We start from the raw sequence: 25,653 nt of genomic DNA on the forward strand, positions 1-25,653 counted from the left end.
GTGGTATGATCCAAGGTAAACCACTACACATTCTTATTGATAGTGGTAGCACCCACAACTTCGTCAACTTCAAATTTGCAAGGAAGATGGGTTGTTGCAAGGTGCCAGCCCCGGCATTTCGAGTCATGGTGGCTAACGGAGAACAGTTGCAATGTGATGAAATTTATCTATCTGTACCTATGGAAATACAAGGTTACCAATTTCAAACCAATGTTTACCCCTTGGATTTACAAGGTTCCGATATTGTTTTGGGAATGCAATGGTTGCGAAGCCTCGGTAAGGTATTGCATGATTGGGAGAATTTAACAATGGAATTTTGTGTGAAGGAGAAGAATTTCTTTATTCAAGGGGAGATCACTAAAGGAGTAGTACAAGAGTCAATCCAATCAATGCAACGTTTGGTGGCTAATGGGTCAAATATGTTTCTCATGCAAATGGTGAGTATGTCAGAACAAAAAGGAGGGAATACCTTGACCAATATTGCAGCACACGAATTGGAACAACTTTTGTTCGACTATGACACTATCTTCCAAATACCCAAAGCACTACCACCGCCAAGAGTGCATGATCATCACATTCCATTGGAGCCAGGTGTGAGACCTGTTAATGTGCGACCATATCGCTACCCACACATTCAAAAAAATGAGATCGAAAGGGCTGTAAAGGAAATGCTGGAGACTGGTATCATTAGACCAAGTTCTAGTTCATTTTCTTCACCAGTACTACTAGTGAAAAAGAAGGATGGCTCATGGCGTTTTTGTGTTGATTACCGGGCCTTGAACAAAGTTACAGTTAAAGATCGGTATCCAATTCCGGTGATAGATGAATTGTTAGATGAATTACATGGAGCAACATATTTCACCAAATTGGATCTGAAATCTGGATATCATCAAATTCGGGTACAACCTGAGGACATTCACAAGACGGCTTTTCGCACCCATGATGGACATTATGAATTTTTGGTGATGCCATTTGGGCTGACCAATGCTCCAGCCACATTTCAATCTTTGATGAATGATATTTTTCGACCGGCATTACGAAGGTATGTCTTGGTGTTTTTTGATGACATATTAATCTACAGTAAATCTTGGAATGATCATTTGCTCCACTTAAGAATAGTTTTTGACACCTTGTTACATAATCAATTATTTGTCAATCGCTCCAAGTGTTTGTTTGGACAGCAAGAAGTTGATTATTTGGGACATATCATTAGTCAAAAGGGAGTTTCAGCAGACCCGGGTAAAATCCAATGCATGGAATCATGGCCCACACCAACCACAGTCACATCATTGCGTGGTTTTCTTGGCCTAACTGGGTACTACCGGAAATTTGTTCGGGATTATGGTATTATTGCAGCACCACTCACACAGCTCTTGAAAAAGGATGGATTCACTTGGTCATCAGAGGCAGAGAACGCATTTCAACAATTAAAGCTGGCCATGATACATTCATCGGTGCTTGCTCTACCAAACTTCTCCAAGGAATTTATTGTCGAAGCTGATGCATCCGGAAGAGGCCTCGGTGCAGTCCTTATGCAAGAGAAGCATCCAATTGCTTTCTATAGCAAGGCCATCTCTAGTCGTGTGTTAGGTCGCTCAGTTTATGAGAAGGAACTGATGGCAATCGTCCATGCCGTGCATAAGTGGCGTAATTACCTACTTGGAAGAAAATTTTTGATACGCACTGACCATAGGAGCTTAAAATATCTGCTTGAGCAGCGGGTGACGACCATGGAACAACAACGCTGGATTGTGAAATTGCTAGGCTTTGATTATCGAATTGAGTACCAGCCTGGAAAAGAAAACAAGGTTGCCGATGCTCTATCTAGATTACATGGCGACTTCGCTGCTATCTCATGTCCCAAACCAACATGGTTGGAAGAAATCCACGCTGAAGCACGCAATCATCCAGACTTGATTACTCTCAAGGAATCCGTAGCAAAAGGTCATACCACTGCAGCAAAATTCACTGAAAAGGATGGCCTACTTTGGTTCAAGGGATGCCTGGTCATTCCCTCCACTTCTCAATACAAGTAGTAGATAATACATGAATTTCACAATACACCAGTGGGCGGACATTCGGGAATATTGCGCACATATAAAAGAATTTCAGCAAATTTCTTTTGGATTGGGATGAAGAGAGATATTCGGAACTACATCCAGCAATGTGACATTTGTCAACGGCATAAATATGACACAATGATGCCGGCTGGATTATTGCAACCGTTACCTATTCCAGAGAGAGTTTGGGAAGATATCTCAATGGATTTCATTGATGGATTGCCAAATTCTAATGGGTTTTCCACGATATTGGTAGTGGTCGATCGATTATCGAAATATGGACATTTTGTGGCTTTGAAACACCCTTATTCTGCTAAGTCAGTGGCTGAGATTTTTGTTAAGGAAATTGCTCGTCTTCATGGCATGCCAAGAACAATTGTGTAAGATAGAGACCCGATCTGCACCAGCCAATTTTGGGAAGAATTCTTTCGGCTTCAAGGATCTGAATTGCGAATGAGATCAGCTTATCACCCGCAAACTGATGGCCAAACCGAAGTCCTCAATAGATGCTTGGAGACTTACTTGCGCTGTTTTGCAAGCTCTCGACAAAAACAGTGGAGTCGTTGGCTGCCTTGGGCTGAATATTGGTATAATACCTCTTATCAAACAGCCACTCAAATGACACCATTTGAAGTTGTATATGGAAGAGCTCCACCTGCTGTACACTATTATGAAAGTGGCTCCACCACAGTAGCACAAGTTGAGAACAATCTGTGTGAGAGGGATGCCTTGTTGGAATCATTGCGGAAAAATTTACAGGCAGCGCAAGATCGAATGAAGCTCAATTCCAATCGTCATCGCTGCGAATTGGAATTCGAACCTGGTGATTTTGTATACCTCAAGCTCCAACCCTTTCGACAAATGTCAATCCGAGTGCGAGGCAACATGAAGTTGTCACCACGGTTCTATGGACCTTTTCGTATCTTAGCACGTGTTGGTAAAGTGACTTATTGCCTGGAATTGCCGCCACATTCTCGGTTACACCCGGTATTCCATGTTTCCCAATTAAAAAAACAACTTGGACAATCTAATTGCACAGTGGCAGAATTACCTGATATTACTGATGATGGCGCAGTAGCTTTAGTGCCAAAATGGTTGATTGATTTTCGTTGGATTAAACAGGGGCGTAAAGTGATACAGGAAGCTTTAGTGGAATGGGAGGGTGTTAATGCTGATGATGCTACTTGGGAACGTTTTGAAGAATTGAAGAACAGGTTTCCTCACTTGAATCTTGAGGACAAGATTCGACTTCAAGGGGAAGGGAATGTTATGATTCAGCAACAAACCAACAACATCTGCGTGTAACTACACTTGGACTCTCAACTTGCACATCAGTTTCTGCAGAGACTTAGGATAAGGATAAAGAAGTGTAATTGGAGTTAAAGATTAGGAATGACAAGTATTGGGAGCAGTTTAGGAGTTTAAATAAATTAGGAGTTATTTATTCAGCCATCCCTATTATGTAGGAAGAGATAAGTGTAGATTGGTTGTTAATCAGCAGTTGTTTGTATTTGTAATTTGAATTTCTGATGTAACTGTTATATGCCTTTTTAAAGGGCAGAACGTATGAATAAAGGTAGCAGAAAAATTATCCTAAATTCTCTTTCTTATTTCCCCTTTCAGGAGAGTGGTTATCTCGAATACAACCAACAACCCTTCATTTAACTCTATAAACATCAGGCCTTAACAAAGACACCATATGTTGAAATTATCTCTTAAAAAAATAAAAAATAAAAAAACAAACGAGGATGAGATATACAAAGGCTAATTAATCTATTGGTCCCAGATCAATGAAGTAAGTTTAGATATTGAATACCTTCTTCCTAGGAACAGTTGACGATTTGGGTCTTAGATTGATAATTGAGACTGTATTTGTTTTGTTGTAAAAATAATACCTTTGTCAAATTAAAAATGTTTTTGATTGATTAGAAAAGCACAAAAGAAGAAGGTGCAAAACGTTTTACATGCAAGCCTATAAATCTCTCCGCCCCACCCCTTCTCTCTTTCTTGCATAGGCGGCATGCAACAAAGTCTCGCCGCCCCCCCCCCCCCCCCTTCTTTCTCGCAGCTTAGGCGGCATGCAACACCTACGCAACAAAATCTCCGGCTTGCGTGTATATCTAGGTTTCTCAACAATGTTGACATCGCAGTGGAGATGTATACAATGAAGTCTCCAGCATGCATAGAGCCTTTTGAAGCATTGTTGATTTCACCTATGCTGACTTGTGGTAGTGATCTATCTCTGCTGCGTGCAGTGGTCGTTGGGTTTTTTTGTGCGTTTTGGTGACGGTTTTTTTGGTTGTTGCTAAGATGTTGCTGGGGGTTTTGTGGGGTCTTTGGGTTTCTCAGATCTGGCGGGTCTCAGGGTTTCTCCATTTCAATGGATTTGGTCTGTTGGAACGTGGATCTAGTGGGTTGTGAGATGTGAAACTTTTTTTTCATCGAGCGAAACACCATATAATGTGTTTTGAAGCATTTAAAAAAAAATACAACCAAACACCAAAAAAGAACACATTTTCCCTTAAAATGTCTTCAACCGAAAAAAATTTACGTTGAAATTTTTTTTTACAACAAAAGAGAGTCTAAGAAAAAAAAATTAAATGAAAGAATAATGGCAAAATTTCATGTTCCTTGAAAGTTCTGCTCCAACTTTCTAAATGCCAGAAGACAAGTTCCAAAGATTATTTCCAACAATTCCACATTCAGAGACATACAAGAACCAAATGTTTTTAGAAATATTGGCTTCAGGAGACAAATCAAAGTGTCAATGGGGCATCCTTAAAGAAACAAAAGGTGAGAAAAAGTCTTAAATTAAAAGATGAGCATAATCACAAGAAACTCTAGCCTGTGAGGGCAGCATTGAGGGCACTGTGCACATCAACTCCAATTTGAGCTTCGGCTTTCTCCAAGTCAGTTGAGGCTGAGCTCAGCTTCTGAGTGAACTCTGCAAGCCCTTTCTGGACAAGGCTTTGGTCAATATGATCAAGAGGCACAGCCTCCACAGCAATAACATCTGCAAATGAGTTTGCATGGATGAAAGCAAAGCCACTGCTGACGAAATACTTTGTTGTGTCATTTCCTTCGTGCACTGACATGACCCCAGGTTTCAACTCCGCAATTGTTGCTACATGTCCAGGAAGAACACCCATTTGCCCAGTTGTTGCTGGTATTATGATCATGTCAACCTGTAAAGACACAAGCATCAAGAACAGTAAGTTATAACAATGGGCAAGAAAGCTTCCTTCAGATGCACTAAAACAAGTATTATACTCTACAAGCTAGTACTAGTACATATTTCATCCACTTGGACATGCAGAAATGCAAGTATTTTGATTTGCATAGCATTTATAATGGGTCATTTTGTTGTTTAAACCATTCAAAATGATTCTACAAATACTGTATATCCAAGTAAACTTTCAAAAATAATGAACATAATACAACTGGCCAAACAATGTTACTATTCAAACTTTAAAGTTCAACATATTGATTTCACTTTCTGAGCAGCCACTTGACTCCTACATAAAATCCAAAGTGCTGGCTGACTAATTTGTGCAGTACGCAATAATGGCGTAATCAATCTTTCCTCTTCAAGGTAAGGATAAGTGAAAAGTTGAGAACAAAAACGATAAGCACAATCAATAGGATTACATTGGTAAGCGACTTGGCTAGAAGAGCTTTAAAAAGGAAAAATGGGAAACATAAATCCAAACAAGTTCAATATGAGTTCCTTGAAATAGAAGAAAACAAACAAGAAACACAACAGCCTCGTAAACAATTAAAGTACATTTTGTGATTACTCATAGTCTCATACTTCAAGGGAAAAGAATGAGTACTTTTGCTCTCCCCTATCTCTAAAGGGGCATAAGCACTTCACTTGCTAGGGGATGGCCTAGAAGCCCGTACTAGAGATTGGTGAAGGCTATGTCCACTACCGTGGCAGCTACAGTTAAGAGTACGAGGGTAAAGAGGGACAGAGAAGAAACCCAAAAAAAAGGAAAAGAAAATGAAAAATAGACTTTTAAGAGCAATGGGGGATGTAAAAAAAAAAATACCTATTTTACATCCTCAAACACTACTTTATTTATTTTACCAACTCATCTAACAATACACCCAACTTCCCAGTTTTAATTCTTACATACAACCCAATAAGATAATATAAACTACCCTATCAACTCATTCTCTCTCTTCTCTCCCCTCTCTCTCTTTCATCTTTTTTGTACTTTCATGTACATTTATATTTACTTTATGTTTAGCAACCATGAATAGTAGGTTGTATATATACAACCTTACTATTCATGGTTGCTAAAATTTTTTAGCAACCCACCCCTGGATGAAGTAAACCTCTTCTGCTTTTGATTTTCGATTTATTGGTAAGTTACACATGCACCTGATGTGTTTAGAACCCAGATATTTACTCCAATCCATTCTTATGAGCAAAGGTTTGAGATTCAAATCATTGGCTACATCTTTCAGGCAAACTTCTTCCTTCAATTCCTTGGTTTGGTAAAAACAATTTATCAAATTAAGGCACAACAGAGTCTATTGCACTATAAGTACCATCGACTTTCTTTTATATAAAAAGTGAACATGATAAGCAAAATAGAAGTGAAAAGACTACAGGTTTCTAGATATAAATATTAAATAAGGTGCAGATATAAGATAATTCTACTCAATCTCTTGTGGGTAACAAGATATAAATGTGGAAACTGTAAGCTCATATAATATGCTAGGACTAGTGCTACCAAGATTTATGTGTGTGCTCGCTCTTTTTTACCTTAGTTTATATGAGAAAAGATGAAGAAAATATTGTAACGAAAGTTGTATTTAACAAGCTCCTTGTGAAATATTTAATCTTCTTACAGAGGAAAGCAAGAAACACATAAAACGTTTTTGTCTCCTAGGGGAATTCTGAAGAATCATGTGACAACCTGTGTAAGAGGAATATGTGGGTACTGGATTGGTGTTATTTGTGCAAATATAACAGGGAATTAGTGAATCATCTCTTACTTCATTTCCCTGATGCTAAGGCCTAAGGGGCTGTGGTTTATGGTGTTTGGTTTATTTGGAGTTTATTGGGTAATGCCGAAGACCGTGGTTGTTTACTAGCTTCTTGGCAAGGAAGATTAGGTCATTATCTAAATGGTGTTATTTGGAAGGCAATTTCCCATTGTTTGATGTGATATATTTGGAGGGAGCGGAATGACCAGAGCTTTGAGGATTCTGAAAGAACTCTGCCTGATCTTAAATTATTTTTCTTTAAAACTTTGTTGGATTGGAAGTCAGTTGTGGGCTGTTAATATTTATGTTCGATTTGTGATTTGATAGATCACTATAATTTGAGTGATTGATTGTATTGTCCCCATTTGTATACATCGTGTATACTAAGGTGATTTTTTGGTCTCAAAATCTGAAGAATCATGACTTGCTTTGAAGACAAAGGACCCTCAGAACATTCAACAGACAAGGACCTACTTCCACTTTCTCAATACATGTGAAAGGCAATTAGTAAGAATATGCAGTGCCCTGTTGATAATTTATGACTTTTCTGGGGAAAACTAGAAGTGGCGGAATTATGAAGGAAAATATTGTATACAATTTTTGTAGTGAAAGGTTAACATGAATATGTAGGCAAAAACTCTCTATTGTGTACAAAATTTTTTAAATCTTTAACATGCTATCTAATGGCACTCATCCAATTCCACCTGCCTGTTGTGGTCTGGAAGCCACCTCATCATGATCTGTGCCAACAGTGGCTTAAACCCTTATTCTCACCAAGCTGCCCCCCCAGTCTTTGGACATCACCTCATCATGACCTAGCCTTCCACTACCATATTTTCCTGGATTTTACAATTCTGCTCCAAAACTAAGAAATGAGTTAGTCCTTAATCCATTTTCTAGTATGCTCTACGAATTTTTCTTGAAAAAAAACTGATACATTCTTGCTTATTTCAAAATATTCTCTTCAGCACAACACTCTTTGAACCTTATTGGGTATTAAATGCTTCTTCACAAAATAGAAGCACTATAGCAAGCAGGACCGAATTATTCAAGAGCTCTATCCCAACCAAGTTTGAGGGGACAGAAAAGGAAAAAGTACCAAATAGACTAACATTTTTCATGACAATTACTTACCAATAGAATCAACAAAGTGTGCATCCATCTGGCTTCAATATCGAAAGACTTCAAAATTAACAATTTGGTTCCTAAACCCAAACTTAAGAAATAATTTAATTATTGCCAATGAGCTCTAGCTTGAATGACACCTCCTCCACTTTTAAGAGCAAGTTGGAGGGAAAGTCCGCGCATTCAAGACCATACACATTGCGCATGTAATTAGTAACTACCAATCAGAAGAAACGATTAATTCTAACCTAATTAAAGGCCAAAAAAAAAAAAAACATATCTGGATAATTCAAAACCTAATGACCCAAATGCCAAACAGGTATAGAAAACATTAAGGGATGTAGTAATGCCCGTGCTCACAGCTCACTCCAAAGCTACTATCTTCTTTTCATTATTTCATTTCTTGATCTTTGATTAGCCCCAAACCTACTCCTATTTTCTCTTTGGGGCAAACCCCAAATAGAATCGAAAAAAATGTGTCAAAACTAGCCACAAAACCCATTTCCCAACATGGGTCACTCTATTACTGCAAGAAAGCCACTGTGATTCACATAGAATCCAATGAAGATATACAAACTTTAACGAAAACCCATTTGAAATCACACAAAAACAAAGCAAACCCATGTCAAAAAATTCCTCAAACAGACATAAAAAGCGTAGAACAAGACCGCAGAATCAAAATCTAAACTCGACCCACATAAAATTACACCAAAACAAACAAAACCCAATAGTAAAAAAGAAAGTGAGAGATTTGACTGACCTCTTTGGAGGCAAGCTCGGAAGCATAGGGAAGAACGAAGTTGACGGTGAGCTTGGTGGGGATGGAAGATGGAGTAGGTGGGCGAGGCTGCATAAAGGAGAGAGGGGTCTTTGGGGGATCGATATTTGGGATCAGTTTCTTCCAATTTTCAATGAAGTTTGAATCGCCGGCCTCAGTAACTGGGAGATCGGTCGAGAAGGGTCGAGTCCTGGCTCTGGCTGAGGAGATAATGGGTCGGGCCAGAAGGCCGGTGGCTCGGCGGAACATGGTGGTGGGAGAGAGTTGGGATCGCTCGGGTCTCGCAGGGTCGGAGAGAGAGTGTGTGCGTGCGTGGGTGAGTGTGTGTGCGTGTTTGGTTTGGTTGGTACTTTGTGGAAATGGGGTTGGATTGTTTTGTTGGAAGACACAAGCTTTTTTATGTTTAGGCTTTAGTTTAGTGGGCTGGGCTGTTTGCCACCTTAACATGTTGGCCTTTTCTGTGGTGTTGGATTGGTCCTTGGTTTTTCTTTCCTTTTTTGATGGATTGTTTTTTTTTTTTTTTTAACTTTCTTTTTTGGTCATCTTAATCTTATTGATCAATAAGATTAAATCCTCCAAAATTATAGGGTGGTTTAGAAGTACTCGTGTTGGCTCCAATGCACTGAAACCAACATAACAGGAGCATGTGTCCAATTTATATTACGTGTTTGAATTGTGTCGGCTCCAATGTACTAGAACCGACATGATACGAACATGTGTCTAATTTTTGTCATGTGTCTGCATCGTGTCAGCTCTAATGCACTGGAGCACTGAAACTAACTCTTAACTTGGTTTAGATAATGAATAAAGATTCTAGAGGGGTTTGATGGGTAGAGAACAAGTGGATTGGCTGATACTCTAAAGAAAAGTACAGGTTATCTTGCCCAAGTAATATTGCAATACTACAAATCAATGCTGCCTGAGGATAATTCTAATTTCTAAATGCATTGGAGTATGTCCTCCTTTTGATGAATTTGTCAACAAGGTGTCAAGGCCTGGTTGATGTGCTATGGTCTGTTCCCATATGTAATGACATCTTCTTCTTTTTTTTCGTTGATAAATTACATATATAACAATATCTTAATAACGTTATGAATATCAATGGTTTTAGTGAACATTAAACCCATGATTTTTATGTTGTATTCTGTTGCATTTGTAGAAACATTTGGCTGCATGCCTACTGAAAAATTGTGCACTTTGTACTAGAGATGTGATATTGCCCATTAATTTTAGTCTTTCTATTTCTGATAGCATCCTTGTTCTTGCTACCACTAAATCTTGCCTTTCTCTTGTCTATCTTGTTCCCGCAGTACATGTTGACATTCCAATATTAGTAGAAACAAGTATCAAAAAATGAGAGGTAGGTGTGGAAGTGTTTAAACTTTAAAGTTTAAATGACATATATATATATATATATATATATATATATCGCCCAAATCTATATTCTATACAAAAAGTCCAAAACTTTGAAGCATGAAGGTTTGAAAACATACCATCAATGGCATAAAAAAAATATGAAATCTTTTTCCCCCAAAATTAAGCCTTATTAATTTTAGTGTTAGCAAAAACTAGCGGCCTAGAAAATTTGAAATTGTCGAATTCATCGTTATTGGTCAATACCTAGATTTCAACAAGATCTTTATTGAAGTGGGATTTGTGTGGGATCATGATCCCATAGCGATACAAAATATCCTATTCTATGAAGAAAAATTCAACTTTTTTGGTGCTTATTTTGGGCCTCGAAAAGGAACCCAGATGCTCCAGACTATTTTTTTTTTTTTTTTTTAAAGTAATAAGCAAATCAGCCAAGCAGCTCCAAACCAAATTGATATAAAAAATAAATAAAATAAAAAAGGGAAAAAAAAACCCCTAAGTCTCACGTCACCTTAAAGGCTTAGCCTACTCAACAAATTCACGGAAGACAGAAGAGAAGAGAAGAGACTGAAGAGTAGAGAGTGAGTGCGAGCACTGTGGTGTTACTGTGATAGAGACCATCAACGTCGATGATGAGGTTTTTTGTTTTTTTGTTAATTCTGGTGCTAATTAGTTATTTAGTTGCCTAACATAGACATGATAACCAAAATTTTGGACTTGATAATTGAGTGTGTTTGTGGAGTTGTTTGAAACATTGTTATTTGTTTTGTGTTGTTTATGTGAGACATTAGGTATTGTTATTTGTTTTGAGTTGTTTATATGAGACATCATGTATTTTTGTGGTGCTAGAACTTAGAACTTGGTATTTTTGAGTTGCAAATTTTGAATTTTGAACTTTGTTTATGTATTTGTAATTTGGGATTTTGCCTTTTATTAGTAATTTGTGTCAAAAATTACTTTTATTCCGTATTTCTTTAATATATATTATGAATTATAATTATAAGTATTTTCTAGTTTTTTATTTTATTTTTATTATTATCGAAAAGTACGATGTTACAATTCACGTACTGATCCTTGAACTCTCTCACTAATACCATGTAAGATCTCATTTCTAATAATTTTGACAACAACAGCTACGAGAGTGTTTTGATGAAAGGAATACTCATATCATTTCACTTAGTGATACACATTATAGCCCTAACAAATCTCCGATGATACACATCATATTACCTATGGTCGTGTAGGGTGGGTTTACGAGTTCCATCAGAGTGGAGAGCCCTTTTCTTAGTTAGCCAAAAAAAAAAAACTAACAATAACAACAAGAAGGAAAAAAAGAAAAATTTAAGACACGTTGGATTTTCCTTTTCCTTCCCTATATAGCCAATAAGCATTATAGCCATGAAGGAGAATTTCTCTCAATTTTCAGTTCTTCTACAAGAAAATGAAATAACAGACAAACTGAAACCCAAACCAATCCATCAATGGCAGACCTCTTATGGTTCTTCGCCATATCCACCTGCTTAAAGCTCCTCCTCATCCCCTCCTACCGCAGCACTGACTTCGAAGTCCACCGCAACTGGCTTGCTCTCACTCACTCTCTCCCTCTCTCCCAATGGTACTTCGACGAAACCAGCCCTTGGACCCTTGACTATCCTCCTCTCTTCGCATACTTCGAACGCTTCCTCTCCATTTTCGCTTACCTCATTGACCCCCAAATCGTTGACCTTCAAAAGGGTCTCAAGTATACCTCCAACACTGTCATTTTCTTCCAAAGAATCACTGTGAGCCTCTCTGATTCATGTCTTTTATATGGGGTTTATAGATTGACCAAGGATTTGGATTCAAGGAAGCGAATTTTGATCTGGGTATTGGTTGTTTGGTCCCCAATGCTTGTGATTGTGGACCATTTGCATTTCCAGTACAATGGGTTTCTGTTGGGGGTTTTGTTGATCTCGCTTTCGTTTTTGGAGCAAGGAAAGGATTTGGCTGGTGGGTTTTTCTTTGCGGTTCTGTTGTGCTTTAAGCACTTGTTTGCTGTGGCTGCGCCAGTTTATTTTGTGTATTTGTTTAGGCATTATTGTTGGTGTGGATTGGTGAAGGGATTCCGGCGCCTTTCGGTTTTAGGGGCTGTTGTTGTGGCGGTTTTTGCAGTGGCGTATGGGCCTTTTATCTATCATGGGCAGGTGAATTGAGTTTTTACTTGAATTCTCATTTGGTATGGTGTTTTGTACTACATTGTGTTGTGCTTTGCCATTGTAGAAATAAATTTATGCCTGGTCAGTATCTGCTTGTAGCTAGTGAATCAAACTTTAGACTTGAGATTGTTATATTGTGTATTTGCTAGTAGCTAAATACTCAAATTTTAGACTTTAGAATTGAGTTTCTTATTTGTCAAACTTTGCAAAAATGTTGTCTAGGCCTGTCATGTTTATTTGGTGTATTGTGTTAATGTAGCAACCATTGCTTGTTTTGATGAATAAAATAAGTTCTTTTTGTTAATGCGTGTCCAAGGAGTTGGCTTGGAAATTGTCAGTTAAGAAATATTTTGAGGAAAGAGGTAAACTTATGATTATTGAACAAAAATCTTGTCCATAAGGTGATTGGAGGTCAAAATCTGCTCTGATTATGTAAGCTTAAATGCTAAGTTGTATGTTAGGCCATTAACTACATTTTGAAGTCCTATCCTACTGGGTTCTAATTCAGAAATAAACTTCTAAAATCATGTAATGGAATCCTCAATCTGTCAATCCACATAAAAACTGTTAAAAACCTGAAGGTGCAAGGAGAAGTTCAAGATTAATTATCATGAGTGTGTGAAGAATTTGAGGAACAAAATATTCCACTTTCTAGGGGTTTTTAACATTTTTAAAGTATTTTGGTCTAAATAGTCAAAATTGATCTTGAATCTCTATGGTTGAATTGAGATATTGGTTTTGTTGTTATATTTTTGCTTATCTATTTAATATTTTTTGAAAATTAGGAAAAAAACGAACTGAAACTTCTCTGTAACAATGTTCTAACTTTGCTTTATCTTTTATCAGCTTCACTTTTTTCTTTTTTCTCTTTTTCAATAAAATTCTTATTACTTGTAAAAAATATGTATTAAATGTACAAATAACAGTTCTTCTCATGAAGCTTTAGGTTAATAAGTAATTATTGTCTGATGTGTAAGTAATCATTTTTTGTGATTATAATCACACATTGAAATATGTGTTGTAAAAGTCCAGCATGTTTGATTGGGTTTGAAATGGCTAATTTGACAACTTTAGAACCAAAATGCTATAGTCAGAAAGCTGTTCAAAATGATTATGTTTAGTTTCATCATGGATTTCTTTTTTCATGATCAAGAATCTTACAGTGAACTAATTACTACTAGTTTAATTGCTCTTATGGTGGTAAACGGTAACGAGTACTTGCAACATATCATTATATATTTTACATGCAAATCTTACTTTTAATTATGCACATCCTATGTATTTAAGTGGAATTTTTTAATTATATATGAAATCGTTTTCTATAGGACTGAATGCCTCTTTTCTCCCTTATTTTTCCTTGCATTACCTGTGATTTATGTTAATATGAGCTGGATTTCAAGTATTCACTATTCATTAGTTTGGACAGTTAAAGACTAGATAAAAGTGGACTATAGGATGAAACACACTAGCTCACTACTTTACATTTTTGTCCTCACTAAAAGATTGTTTGCTGCACTTCTACTTTCTGTCACCTCACATCAGTTTCTCGTGTTTTACCTACATCATAATCATACATGTGGAACTCATCATGTCCATGACATTTATAGTCAATTAATAAAAACAACAACTGCGATATTTTATGTCATGCAAGTGTGTTGCGCTTTGTGTAAATAGGGAGGATACATATTCCTCCTTAACAAGTGACAACTGGAAGCCATTACTCCTCACTTATGTTGATTTTTAGTATGTATTGATTCAATTCTTACCTTGCAGATACAACAGGTCCTTCGCCGTATGTTCCCTTTTGGCAGAGGACTTTGCCATGCATACTGGGCTCCAAATTTTTGGGTGTTCTATATTATACTAGATAAAGGACTCGCTTTTTTGCTTAGAAAGCTGGGGTTTGCTATTCAGACACCAGAAGCTTCATTTACTGGTGGGCTAGTTGGAGATTCCTCGCCTTTTGCTATACTACCTCAGGTAATTATATATGGCAAACTTGACTAAGATGCACTTATAATGGACAGTAATTAGACGAAACCCAATGCCAGTAATCTACCAAAGCTGATCAAGATTGTTGAATGCATGAGCATTGGATATTTGATCTCTTACAAATTTGCCATAGTTCCATAGCTTGGTGTTACTCATTCTAGTAGTATAGCCTAGCTGTGGGGGGGGGTGGAACTTATCAATTAATTGTTAAGCTTCTATTTTCATGAGGTGATTACTTTATAAGAGATTATTGAGTGGTTATTAGACATTTTTCACTTCCAGCATGAAGGAACAAGTTATTTAATTGATAAATTTTTGCCTTTTCTATTTTATCTAAATTCGTTTCCAAATGTTGGAGAGACTTATAGTTTCTATATCTGAATGAATGCAATGGCAGATCACCCCCTTGGCAACCTTCGCAATGGTCCTGCTAGCCTTATCTCCTTGCCTCATCAAGGCTTGGAGAGATCCCCGGCCAGGGATGATTAGTAGATGGGTAACCTATGCTTACACGTGTGGTTTCTTATTTGGATGGCATGTTCATGAGAAGGCATCACTCCATTTTGTCATTCCTCTTGCCTTTGTTGCAGTGCAAAGTTTGGAAAATGCAAGGCATTACTTCTGGCTATCAATAGGTATGGTTCTTCCTGCTTGTGTCATCTCTTTACGAGCTACTAGGGGATAGTTGTGGGACTTATGGCTTCTATTTAGGTTATTATGCCTCAAAATGCATGTGTTATGGTCTAGGATTAGCTAAATGCTGCTGTGTTATTTCAGCGTTTGCTTTCTCCTAACTCTTAACTTATTTTAAATTAGATAAAGTCTTTAGTTGATGATTGGTTTTTTGTTGTTCTTGGCGTTGAAGTAATTCTCTGAACAAGCATAATCTCTCATGATTTCCTGTGTGCACTGGAGTAGCTAGAACTATCATTATTTTGAGTTATGTTTTTTTTTTTTTTTTTAATCTCCCTATCCCCAGATTACCTTCTAGGGCAGATTAAAAGGTTAATGAGTTACGTTTTACTCTTTTTTTGACCTTGGCCATAGACTCTATTACCAACTCCATTACTGTTTTCTGCTGCTTAGTTTCTTACTTGCTATTTATTTTATCCTTGACAGTTTCTGCCCTCATGATTACTATGTGAAGTCATTGTATATTGCATAGCTAATCCTACGTTATTACTAGGCACTTTCCTTGTTTTTTTGCACCCAACATGAATCCGTTACTTTAAATTATTCAAACATAAACTCTGAAATTTCAATCATATATTTAATCCTTAAAAAATATGACCCTAGATTGAGCAGGAATCGTGAACAAGTTGTGGTGTAGTTCTTTGATAAGGTTTGTTGAGTACATAAAAGGTGGCATTTTGAATGCTATATTAGGCCAAAGCAGAATCGTGAAAAGTTCTAACTTTTTTTTAGCAATATGCAAAATTTATGTATAGTAGACTTGGTAGTTCTAAAATAATTCAAATTTATAAGCAATTAATCTTTTTAAATGAATTAGATTAGAACCTTAACAATTCACTAAGATAATAAAGCTACCCTGAACCCTAACTGAGATTCCCCCCCCCCCCCCATTTATTGGCATTCGTACTTCTTACCTTCAACTTGGACACTAATGTGGATAATTGCTTTTATGTTTGCTTGCAGTGTCCTGCTACTCATTGTTCCCACTTCTGTTTGAAGCCCAAGAATACCCAATTAAAGTTCTCTTGCTGCTGTTACACTCCATTATAATGTGGTTAGCATTTTCTGCACGATTCACTAAGGGTGAAGAAGCTAAAGCAGCTGCACGTATAAAGAAAAAAGATGAACAATTAAAATTAAAGGGAAATTCCAATAGAGCTGACAAGAAAGAAGGGTTTGTTATTGGTGGGGTTGAGAAGAGTTATCTGGTAGGCCTTTTGGTGGTTGAGATATGGAGCCAGTTTTTGCATCCTTTAATTTTTGGTGATAAGCTTCCTTTTGTACCTCTTATGTTGATCTCCATATATTGTGGATTGGGGATCATGTACTCTTGGATCTGGCAGTTAAGATGGATCATTAGATCTCCTAATTTATAATGTTTTTGAGTTACATTTGCGTAGCATGAAATATGACATGCAAAGTGCATTTTCCTCATTGAATGCATAATGATTTTTGTTGCTGTGCAATACCGCATTGAATGCATCACTATGCAGAAAGGTACCCTAATATCGCCTTTGATGAGGCATGTTCACCACGCAACATCGTGCTTATCCCCTCCACCACCATGCTCATCATCAAGACCCTCAAGGATTTTGATTGTGATCACAACAGCAAGAACATCAGCAACATCTTTGTTGACAATGTCGTTGAGATCACCAAGCTCATGCAGCCCAGATAAATTTTGTCTTGATTAGATCTTGGATTTTATCTATTTATAAAAAAAGGGGTCTTGATTGTGCATCTCCTTCTTTTTTTGAAATTTGTAGTTCTTATCAGTTTTTTGTGATTATCAGAGGATTGTGTCTTGATTATGTCTCCCTCTTGATTACTACTTAATTGTCTACAATCGTTAGTGTTGGCAAAAATGATAAAATCAGAGCTTAGGGAGCTATAGTGGTTCTCTCTCTGGGTGTAAAGAGTCACGCGAGTTGGAGCCCCAATTTTGAGTGACAAAGAGAGAAGGGCGAATGCAAGGCTGTTGGGGAAGCTTAACCAACAGTAGACACAGTAGTATTAAACTCTTAATACTGTGGGGGGGTTTTTTGGGTTGTTATCTATAAATTACCTCACTCTTTTGTTGAACCCATTTTTTACCCTCTTCTGTGTTCTCTCCTCGTCCGTTAGGTGCTCCAAAATTTCTTATCACAGGGCTGTAAAAGAAACAAGTTGTTCATAAACAACTTGAAAACATGCTCATGACCAATATGGCTCGTCGAAAAACAAATCGAGCCTATATTCGTTTCATGGACTTAGTAGTAAGATTCGTATCATGGACTTAGTTGTAAGATTCGTATGGATTTGAAAAATAAGCTCATATTGTATTACATCGAAACCAAATGGATTTAATAATATGCTTAAAATTGGCTTAGTAATGTATTTGTGTTTGATCTTGAGTTCAAACTTGACTTGATTAATGAATCAAGTTGAACCAAGCCAAGCTCAATTTTTTGGATTTTTTGATGAGCTGGAACTTAAATATTTTATATAGACTTGGTTCAAACTCGAGTCAAGCTTAAACATTTTACTTTTATTATTGACCCAAGTTTGAACATTCAATACTCTTAGAGAAAATTATACTTTACCATCCTAAACTATACACTAGATTACACTTTGTACCATAAACTATTACACTTATCACACTTTGCACCTTGACATTACTTTGTGTTAAGTTAGATAGAAATTAATAGCACATTTTGTACATGATTTTTACTTAGGTGACACACTGTTTAAAGACCAAAACACCCTTTTCACAAATGACTAAAAACAAATGCTTTTTTTTTTCTTTTTTTTCTTTTTTTTCTTTTTTTTCTTTTTTTTTCAGGTCTCTCTTGCCCAACAGCTCTTCCCCTCTCTCTCACCCATCAGCTCTTCTCCTCTTTCTCATTGTTCAGTTGCTCCTCTCACCCAAATCAAACATCCAAGTTATCTCTATGTCCAAAACAAAATCATCAACGGTACCAAAACAAAATATGATGTACAAGAAACGCTCCATAACACAAATCAATATGGTTCCGTTTTGGGTAAAAGCTTTAGTTGTTAGGCCATGCTTGAAAGGTCAAATAGCCGCAAAATCAAGATCACATACGAACTGGGCCACTACGAGTTCAACATGACGAATAGTAGGAACCGATTAACATAAGAATGAAGATTGCATCGCTACACTATCAAAAGATTACACAAGTCGTATTAACAATCCTAGTGGTTAAGTTGGTTCCCAAACTCATTAAGGCTTTGGTATCTATGAAGCACGGGTGCGGGTGCGGGTGCGGGTGCGGGACTCGGCAATTTTTGAAAAAGGTGGGTGCGGGTGCGGCGGGACTCGGCGATTAAAAAATTATTAAAAATATATTTATTTATATTTTTAATATATTACTAAGCATACTTTTTCACATTATATAAACATATACCAAATTTAAGAACAACAGTAGATAATAACTAAAACATGATGTTCATAAATTAAATACAACCCACAAGATTGAAACTAAAACATTCCAAGATGTTCAGAAATTAGAATACAACTCATAAGTTTGAAACTAAAACTAAATAAAAGACAATCAACAAGACAATCAAATCCCAACATCTTCATCATCAAGATCAATAGATTCACTTCGAACTTCACTTCGAACTTCACTTTCACTAGTAGTAGCACTAGTGCTAACATTCCCAATAACTATGGCCTCCAACTGCGGCTCATCAAGAGTAAGGGTTGCACTCTCAAGAATTCCAACTCCTCCATGTATGTCGCTCTCATTCCAAGAGTCTCCTCCAATGTCCCACATCTTTGTTGCGGTATGTATGTACTCCGCATTGCGCCTTGACAAGAGTCGAAGATTAGAATGCACATATACCAAATCATCAGCACGTGCAGGAGCCATTTTGTTTCTTTTTAAGGAATGAATGAATTTGTATGTGCTCCAATTCCTCTCAGCACATGAGGATGAACAAGGTTGTCCAAGAAGCTTAAGGGCAAGGGTTTCAAGAGTTGGAAATGCGGTACCATGGTATTGCCACCAATCCAAAGGTTGTAAGATCCACCTATCTGTCAAGGCAGCTGGTGAAGGAAACCTCCCTCTGAAAATCTTTTACAAACTCAAACTTCACCACACTTAATTCATTCCCATCTTCAAAGTATCGATCTAAACACTTGCTCCTTTCCATAGAAATTTCATAATCTCGATGTGGAGCAACGCGTTTTGGATTTTCCGAAAGCCATTCAATGGAGTAATACCTAGAGTTAAAGATTAAAAAACAAATATAAATAAAAGGTGTGTTTTACTAGAAAGGGGAACTAAAGAAAATAAAAAATAAATGTACTTACTTAGGATTTAAGGAATGAGCTAAGCAATGTAGTGGTGTACAGTTTTTAGTCCATCGATCAATGAGTATATCATACACCACACTCCAAAATGAGCAATGCTGATCATCTTCCAAGCCTTCGTGCCGATATATTGTTGCTTTCACCTTCTCTATCATTGAATCCCACATTTCATACATAAGATGAAGACAAGGCTTATACGTATGTCGGCCATTCGTAGCATATCATAAATAGGTCTTGTGAATTCAAGGATATAATCAATATTATCCCACCAAAGATCACTTAGAATCGAGATCTTTCACTTTTTGAGCTTTTCCAACATCATCCTCCTATAAGAAGCCCATTGGTCACTAATAGCCATGGCTTGAAGGCATCTTTTTATCAACTTCAACCTTTTTAGCATTACAACAACGAAGCAAATCTAGTATCAGGAACTTGGAGCTGTTTTTATGGACAAAATTCATTAAACATTGCCAACCACATTGAATGGTTCATGATAAAAACAAGTATGAACGAAGCATCATCACCAATACGTCAAATCCAACAACATACCTCATAACTAACTTCATTCTTTTCGGTGTTTTTTGTGCACAAATATTCTTCAAAGCTAGATTGAGAGTGTGGACAACGCAGGGTGTCCAAAATATTTTAGGATACTCACTTTCAATAAGAGATCCAGCAGCCTTCATCACACTAGCATTATCAGTGATGACTTGGACAACTTTTTCATGTCCAATCTCTTTTATAGCATCCTTGACTTACCCCGACAATATAATGTTTGTCTTTGAATTCACTGACCCATCAATTGCCTTTATAAACCACTTGGACCCCCATCGATAAATCTGAGCCATAATATTAATAAGAAGCCTCCTTTGTGGATCAGACCATCCATCAGAAACTATACTTACACCATGTTCAAGCCAAAAATCCTTAATTGGTTTCAAAAGTCCTTCAACATGAGCTCTTTCTTTTTGCAAAAGTGTTGTTCTCAAAGCATTGTATCCAGGAGGAACATAACCCGGAATGCTATGAGTAGCAGCATATGCATAGGAATTACGATAATATGGGTTCCTTGCAAAGTTAAACGGAAGCCCAGCGGTGTAAAACATCCTAGCAATTGTACTATCCAACTCATGTCTAGCATTATTGGTATGCTTTCTCCAAAGTATTATTTACGGCCACCTTCCTCCTCTTTACCATCAATCGGATTTGTACTATCACTCCTTTCATGTCTCGAGAATTGGGAAATAGGTATAGGCCCACGGCACAGGGAAGTGGGGGTAAGGAAAATTTGACTTCTCAGTTCCCTCTCTAACTTTTCATTCTCAACTTTATCATACATTTCTTGCATTTCGGCCTATGACTCGGTGTCACCTTAGGGCACGGTTTAATTCCTTTATTAGGAATTTTTAACAAATGAGCCTTAACCTAGAATAAGATCCCATATAAACTACACCACAATAATTGCACTTAAAGTATGTGTTTCCCCTGATTTAACGAGATGCACCGGTGGTTTTCTACTTTAGTCACATACTGCCAAAGAGAAAATTCATCATTTGGCACTTCTTGATTAGACGAAGGTGAAGTTTCTGTGCTAGTAACTTCGTCCATTGCAAATTCAATAGATTGAATTTAACCTACAAATAATAACTATTAACTAAATAAATTTAGAATAAATCAAACCAAGTTCACAAATTCACAGAGTCACAAATTCATAGATTCACAGTTCATGATATTAACCAAGTTTACAGATTCACAAACTATTATTCTCAACTCAAACTATTATTTGATAACTATTAACTAAGATTCACAAGTTCACAAGTTCACATATTCACAAGTTCACGTATTAACAGATTCACAAGTTCACATATTCACAAACTAAGATTCACAAATCACATTCACAAATCACATTCACAAATCACAAATCAAACTAAATCAAACTAAGAGTCTAAGATTGAAAGTGAAAGCTTTATTAATACCTGAGAGAATGCGTGAGAGAGAGTTGAGAATGCGTGAGAGAGATTGAAAGTTTGAAACTTGAAAGTGAAGGCCGAAGGGTTGAAGCTTGAAGGCAAAGATGGAGGGCTGAAGCTTGAAGGCAAAGACCAAGATGGAGGGCAGAGCACAGCTGAGAGGCAGAGCACACGGGCGAGAGCGGGGGCGAGAGGGGCGAGAGAGGCGGCTATGAAATAATGAAGCGCACGGATTATATTTTTTTTAATTTGGTGAAGTGAGAATGTAGTGTTCTGTTTTGGCTGAAGTAGGGTTAGGTTTAGTTAATACGGTGCGTTTCGCACCTTTCTATTTTTTTTTTTTTTTTAATTTCGGCCTGAATCGGCCGTATCGGGCTGAACCGGAAATTTCGGCGGTTTCGCCGTCACGGCCGATGCGGCCGATCGGCCGGTCGGCGCGATTCGCCGAGTCAGCGCGAATCGCGCCGAGTCCACGCCGCGTCGGCGCGAGTCGGCGCGATTACCCATCTGCCACGTGGCCCCGACGCGGCGGACGCCCGCAGACGCGCGAGCAGCGGCATCCCTCGCGCGTCGGCGAGTCCCGCCGCGTCGGACGCGGGTGCGGCACCTCCGGTGCCGCGTCCGTGCATCCCAGTTTGGTATTTACCTGGTTGACTGGTAATCTGCTGAACATTATGTTTTGAATGGTTTTTCTATATCTATAATGCTTCAGCTACTATCTGGCCATTACAGAAGTTAAGATGCAAGGCAGCCATGGAAGGTGATATAGTTTCATCACCTACTATGCTTAGAAAGGGTCTAATTTTGTTATTTATCAGAAAAATTTTCCACATAAATAATATTTTTTTTTTCAAAAATCTCTAGATTTTACTTTGAAAGTGTTCCAAAGAAACTAGGTATAAAAGCTTTAATGATATTGTATCTTTATGCAAAATACTACTTACTAGTGTATTCTCAAAATGTATAGTTATATTATGCATGGTTTGAGCATAATGAACTTAGCTCGAACGTAAATGGCACAATAACAATTTTATCATCAAGAAAACCAACATAATAATTATGAATGTGCAAGTGTTTAAATCTAAAAAGTTTTGGAACATTAATTTCTAATGATGCATAAAAAATAGAAATATTCCTAATCAATTTTCATCTCCAATTTTTTAGAAATCTTTCTTGAGACAAAAGTTTCTTAGAAATGCAATTTCTTACTAGTACCAAATATATTCCCATTAATGCTTTATTATAAATATTATTAAAATTGATAAAAGGGTCAAAGACTTTAATTATTTTAATTAAAATTGAATCAAGGAATTCTAAGTATAAATATGGTACACATTGTGAATTTCAGTTAGCTTAATTGGTAAAGTCTTTTGTTATTGAATAAGAGATTTGAGATTTAAACCCGTTCTACACAAAAAACAAATGGGTGTATTGGCTTTTTTTTTTTTTTTTTTTTTTTAGAGAGTTTCAACCTATGGCGTTCGCTTCTGATAATAGTTTTTTATCATCAGACCAAAACACCAATCAGTTTTTGGTGTAGGCGGGAATTGAACCCCAGACTTCTTATACAACCATTAGAAACTTTACCAGTTGAGCTAACTGTAACTCATTATTGGCTTGTTCATAAAGAGTAATTATCATAGAGCAATACTATAGGTTGAATTTAATTGCGTGCATGACAAAGTGATCCTCTCTAGAGTGAGGAAATGTCAATGTCAAGGAAATCTACAATTGATAATATAAATGAAACTGTAAGTTGTTTGACTTTTGGCTAACCACATAAGTTGTTATATATATAGAGTGAGGAAATGTCAATGTCGAGGAAATCTACAATTGATAATATAAATGAAACTGAAGTTATTTGACTTTTGGCTAACCACATAAGTTGTTATATATATATATATAGCCAACCCAGATATTTATAGACAGCAATGGCCACATGAAAACCATTGGGAGATGCCTAATCCTTTCCTTTACTAGTGTTGCCTTTACTAGACTATTTGGTATCAAAGCCTTGCAATCAATTTCACTCTCCTTTGATTAGTATACTTTGATTATTATCCTGATTAGTATGCTCTGTGATTTACAGTTGCCACAACAAGTGGATCCTCTGTATTTATCACATCAGAACACTGGATTTGATAATCAAGTAGAACACTAAGGGGCTGTTTTTAAAGTTTCAAAGAACCCATTTTTCCTGAGTCATCTTGTGGACGTGTGAGCCTAGAAGTGGCGTTTTAGTCCTGTCAGACCTTAGGAAAACAGTTTTTTTTAGAAACTATCATGGCTAGTTCATCTTCAGCAGTTACAGATACCATTACAACTACGTGTGATCTTTCCCTTCGTAAATCCACTGCAAATAGACTAGATTACTTGTATGAAATCTCCCATGTACCTGAAGATAGTAAGATTCCTATTACTGATTTCCCTATTGTAAATCCTTACACTGTCTTTGATAAACCTCAAAATACCTTCAAAAAATCCATAAAAAAGTTTTTAGGTCCTTCTCATCCTTCTAGTGTAAAAGAATATGTCCAAGCTTCTAAGTTTGACCAGTTCAACATTCCAACTAGTGAAGAAGAAAATTTTATTACCCTTGCCCTTCCCCGAGAATTTGTAATTCGATGGCAAAAACAAGGATACACTCACCTCCATTTTGGTGCAGTACGACTAGCACTCACTTTTCATGGCAGAAAAGGACTCCCTATAGCTTCTGGAATTTCTCTTATTGATTCTAGATTTTTGGAATATCATAATGCAGTTATAGGAACTGTCCAAACCACCCTTAATGCAGGAACAGTCTTTGTCACCCTTTTCCCCAATTTTAACATGTCTCTTAAAGATCCTCACCTTTGTGATGTTCTTAAAGTCCAAGTTCAGATCACAGGAGCTTCACAAGTGCATGATACTTTTGCAGCCACACTCCATTATCAGCTTGCCTACAGACTCCAAAATCATGCTTTTGACATAGCTATACCAGAGATAGCCCAGTCTAATGATGTTCTTTTAATCCAAGTTGACCCAGGCATGACGCCTGTGTGCACATTTGTTCCAAGACAGTTGAATAAAGAGCAGATGACAAAACTCTTTCCAGAATCATGGATCACAAAATACGAGAATCTTCATCAGGTGGCCCAGCCAATCCGGTCCAACACTCCTTTCTTCATCAAAAAACAAAATGGTGAAGTTGAAGGTGGGTTTTTGGTAGCCACACCAGAAAAAGACGAAGTAATAGTCTTTCCTACTCAAATGGCTATGATCCAGCCAGTTTCATATGAAGGTCTTAAGGGCCTTCAAATCAAAGCATTTCGAGAAGATGGAAAACCTTGCTATGAAGGAAAATCATCCTCTGGTCATATATGGTGGGATATTTGTGACTGTACTGATTGTCAAGAAGAAGAAGAAGAAGTCGTTGAAGAAAAGCAGAAAAGACGAAAGAAAAAGTCTTCCCAGCAACTTCTCAAAGAAAGATATGAAGCAGGAGATCCAGAAGTTGATCTCCTTGGAGAACCCTCTGGAAAGTTTGATTACTATGTTCTCTATCCCAGAACCAGAAAGCAAAAAACTCCATCCATTTCCCCATGCAGAGAAAGTCATGATCAAAACCAACAAAACTAGAAACCACCACTAATTCCATATTACCAGAAAGTCCTCCCCCAAATACCAAAAAGTCAACCCAAGCCTCCCAGTCAAACCCATACACAACAGATCTTACCTTGTTATATGTTTGACCATGCTTCACCCTCCTATTTACAAAATTTTCCTCCTCTTGAAAGTTTTGACCATCCACAAGCCAACGTTAAACATGTTTGGAAAATCAAAAACCCTGTTGGAACCAATCCAGATGGAACCAAAAAACAAGTCTCCTCAACTGAAGCAGCTCTAAATTGGCAGGTAGAAAATGTTGTTGCACAAAACCAGGTCCTTTCAAAGATCCTTGATAATCAACAAAAAATGACTGAAACAGTAACTCATACCTTCTCATCTTCAAATTCTCTTATTGAAGATTTGAAGAAAAAAATACAGTCAGTTGAACAAGAATTGGCAACGATTGCCTCCACAGTAAAAGATTTGTCTATCTCCTTTCCCCTCATTGGGCAAAAAGAAAAAGAAAGAAAACAGTTGTTGATGCAACTCCAGTCTATGGAGA

The 25,653-nt window shown here is 37.2% G+C and overlaps 2 protein-coding genes across 2 annotated transcripts; one reads left to right on the plus strand and one right to left on the minus strand.

The window, feature by feature from the left end:
- Window positions 1-4,685: 4,685 nt before the first annotated feature.
- On the minus strand, window positions 4,686-9,339 carry LOC142614888 (ATP synthase subunit delta', mitochondrial-like). The gene is made up of 2 exons (XM_075787533.1): window positions 8,944-9,339; window positions 4,686-5,245 (listed from the first exon to the last, which is right to left on the minus strand). Exons 1-2 carry the CDS (start codon window positions 9,208-9,210, stop codon window positions 4,901-4,903), a joined length of 612 nt encoding a protein of 203 aa, XP_075643648.1. The 5' UTR covers window positions 9,211-9,339; the 3' UTR covers window positions 4,686-4,900.
- Window positions 9,340-11,719: 2,380 nt separating this feature from the next.
- LOC142614936 (dolichyl pyrophosphate Glc1Man9GlcNAc2 alpha-1,3-glucosyltransferase) lies at window positions 11,720-16,680 on the plus strand. The gene is made up of 4 exons (XM_075787584.1): window positions 11,720-12,518; window positions 14,304-14,510; window positions 14,920-15,157; window positions 16,179-16,680. Exons 1-4 carry the CDS (start codon window positions 11,817-11,819, stop codon window positions 16,589-16,591), a joined length of 1,560 nt encoding a protein of 519 aa, XP_075643699.1. The 5' UTR covers window positions 11,720-11,816; the 3' UTR covers window positions 16,592-16,680.
- The last annotated feature ends 8,973 nt before the right edge of the window (window positions 16,681-25,653 follow it).

This window comes from Castanea sativa, chromosome 11, assembly GCF_040712315.1.
Source record: "Castanea sativa cultivar Marrone di Chiusa Pesio chromosome 11, ASM4071231v1".
NCBI lineage: Eukaryota > Viridiplantae > Streptophyta > Magnoliopsida > Fagales > Fagaceae > Castanea > Castanea sativa.

What these genes read in the sequence shown, in the direction of transcription:
- LOC142614936 (XM_075787584.1), top strand. Translation starts at nt 11,817, where the DNA reads ATGGCAGACCTCTTATGGTTCTTCGCCATATCCACCTGCTTAAAGCTC. An exon ending in CTTTTATCTATCATGGGCAG is followed by an intron (nt 12,519 to 14,303) that starts GTGAATTGAGTT and finishes CTTACCTTGCAG; the next exon opens with ATACAACAGGTCCTTCGCCG. An exon ending in CTTTTGCTATACTACCTCAG is followed by an intron (nt 14,511 to 14,919) that starts GTAATTATATAT and finishes ATGCAATGGCAG; the next exon opens with ATCACCCCCTTGGCAACCTT.
- LOC142614888 (XM_075787533.1), bottom strand. Translation starts at nt 9,210, where the DNA reads ATGTTCCGCCGAGCCACCGGCCTTCTGGCCCGACCCATTATCTCCTCA. An exon ending in CCGAGCTTGCCTCCAAAGAG is followed by an intron (nt 5,246 to 8,943) that starts GTCAGTCAAATC and finishes GTGTCTTTACAG; the next exon opens with GTTGACATGATCATAATACC.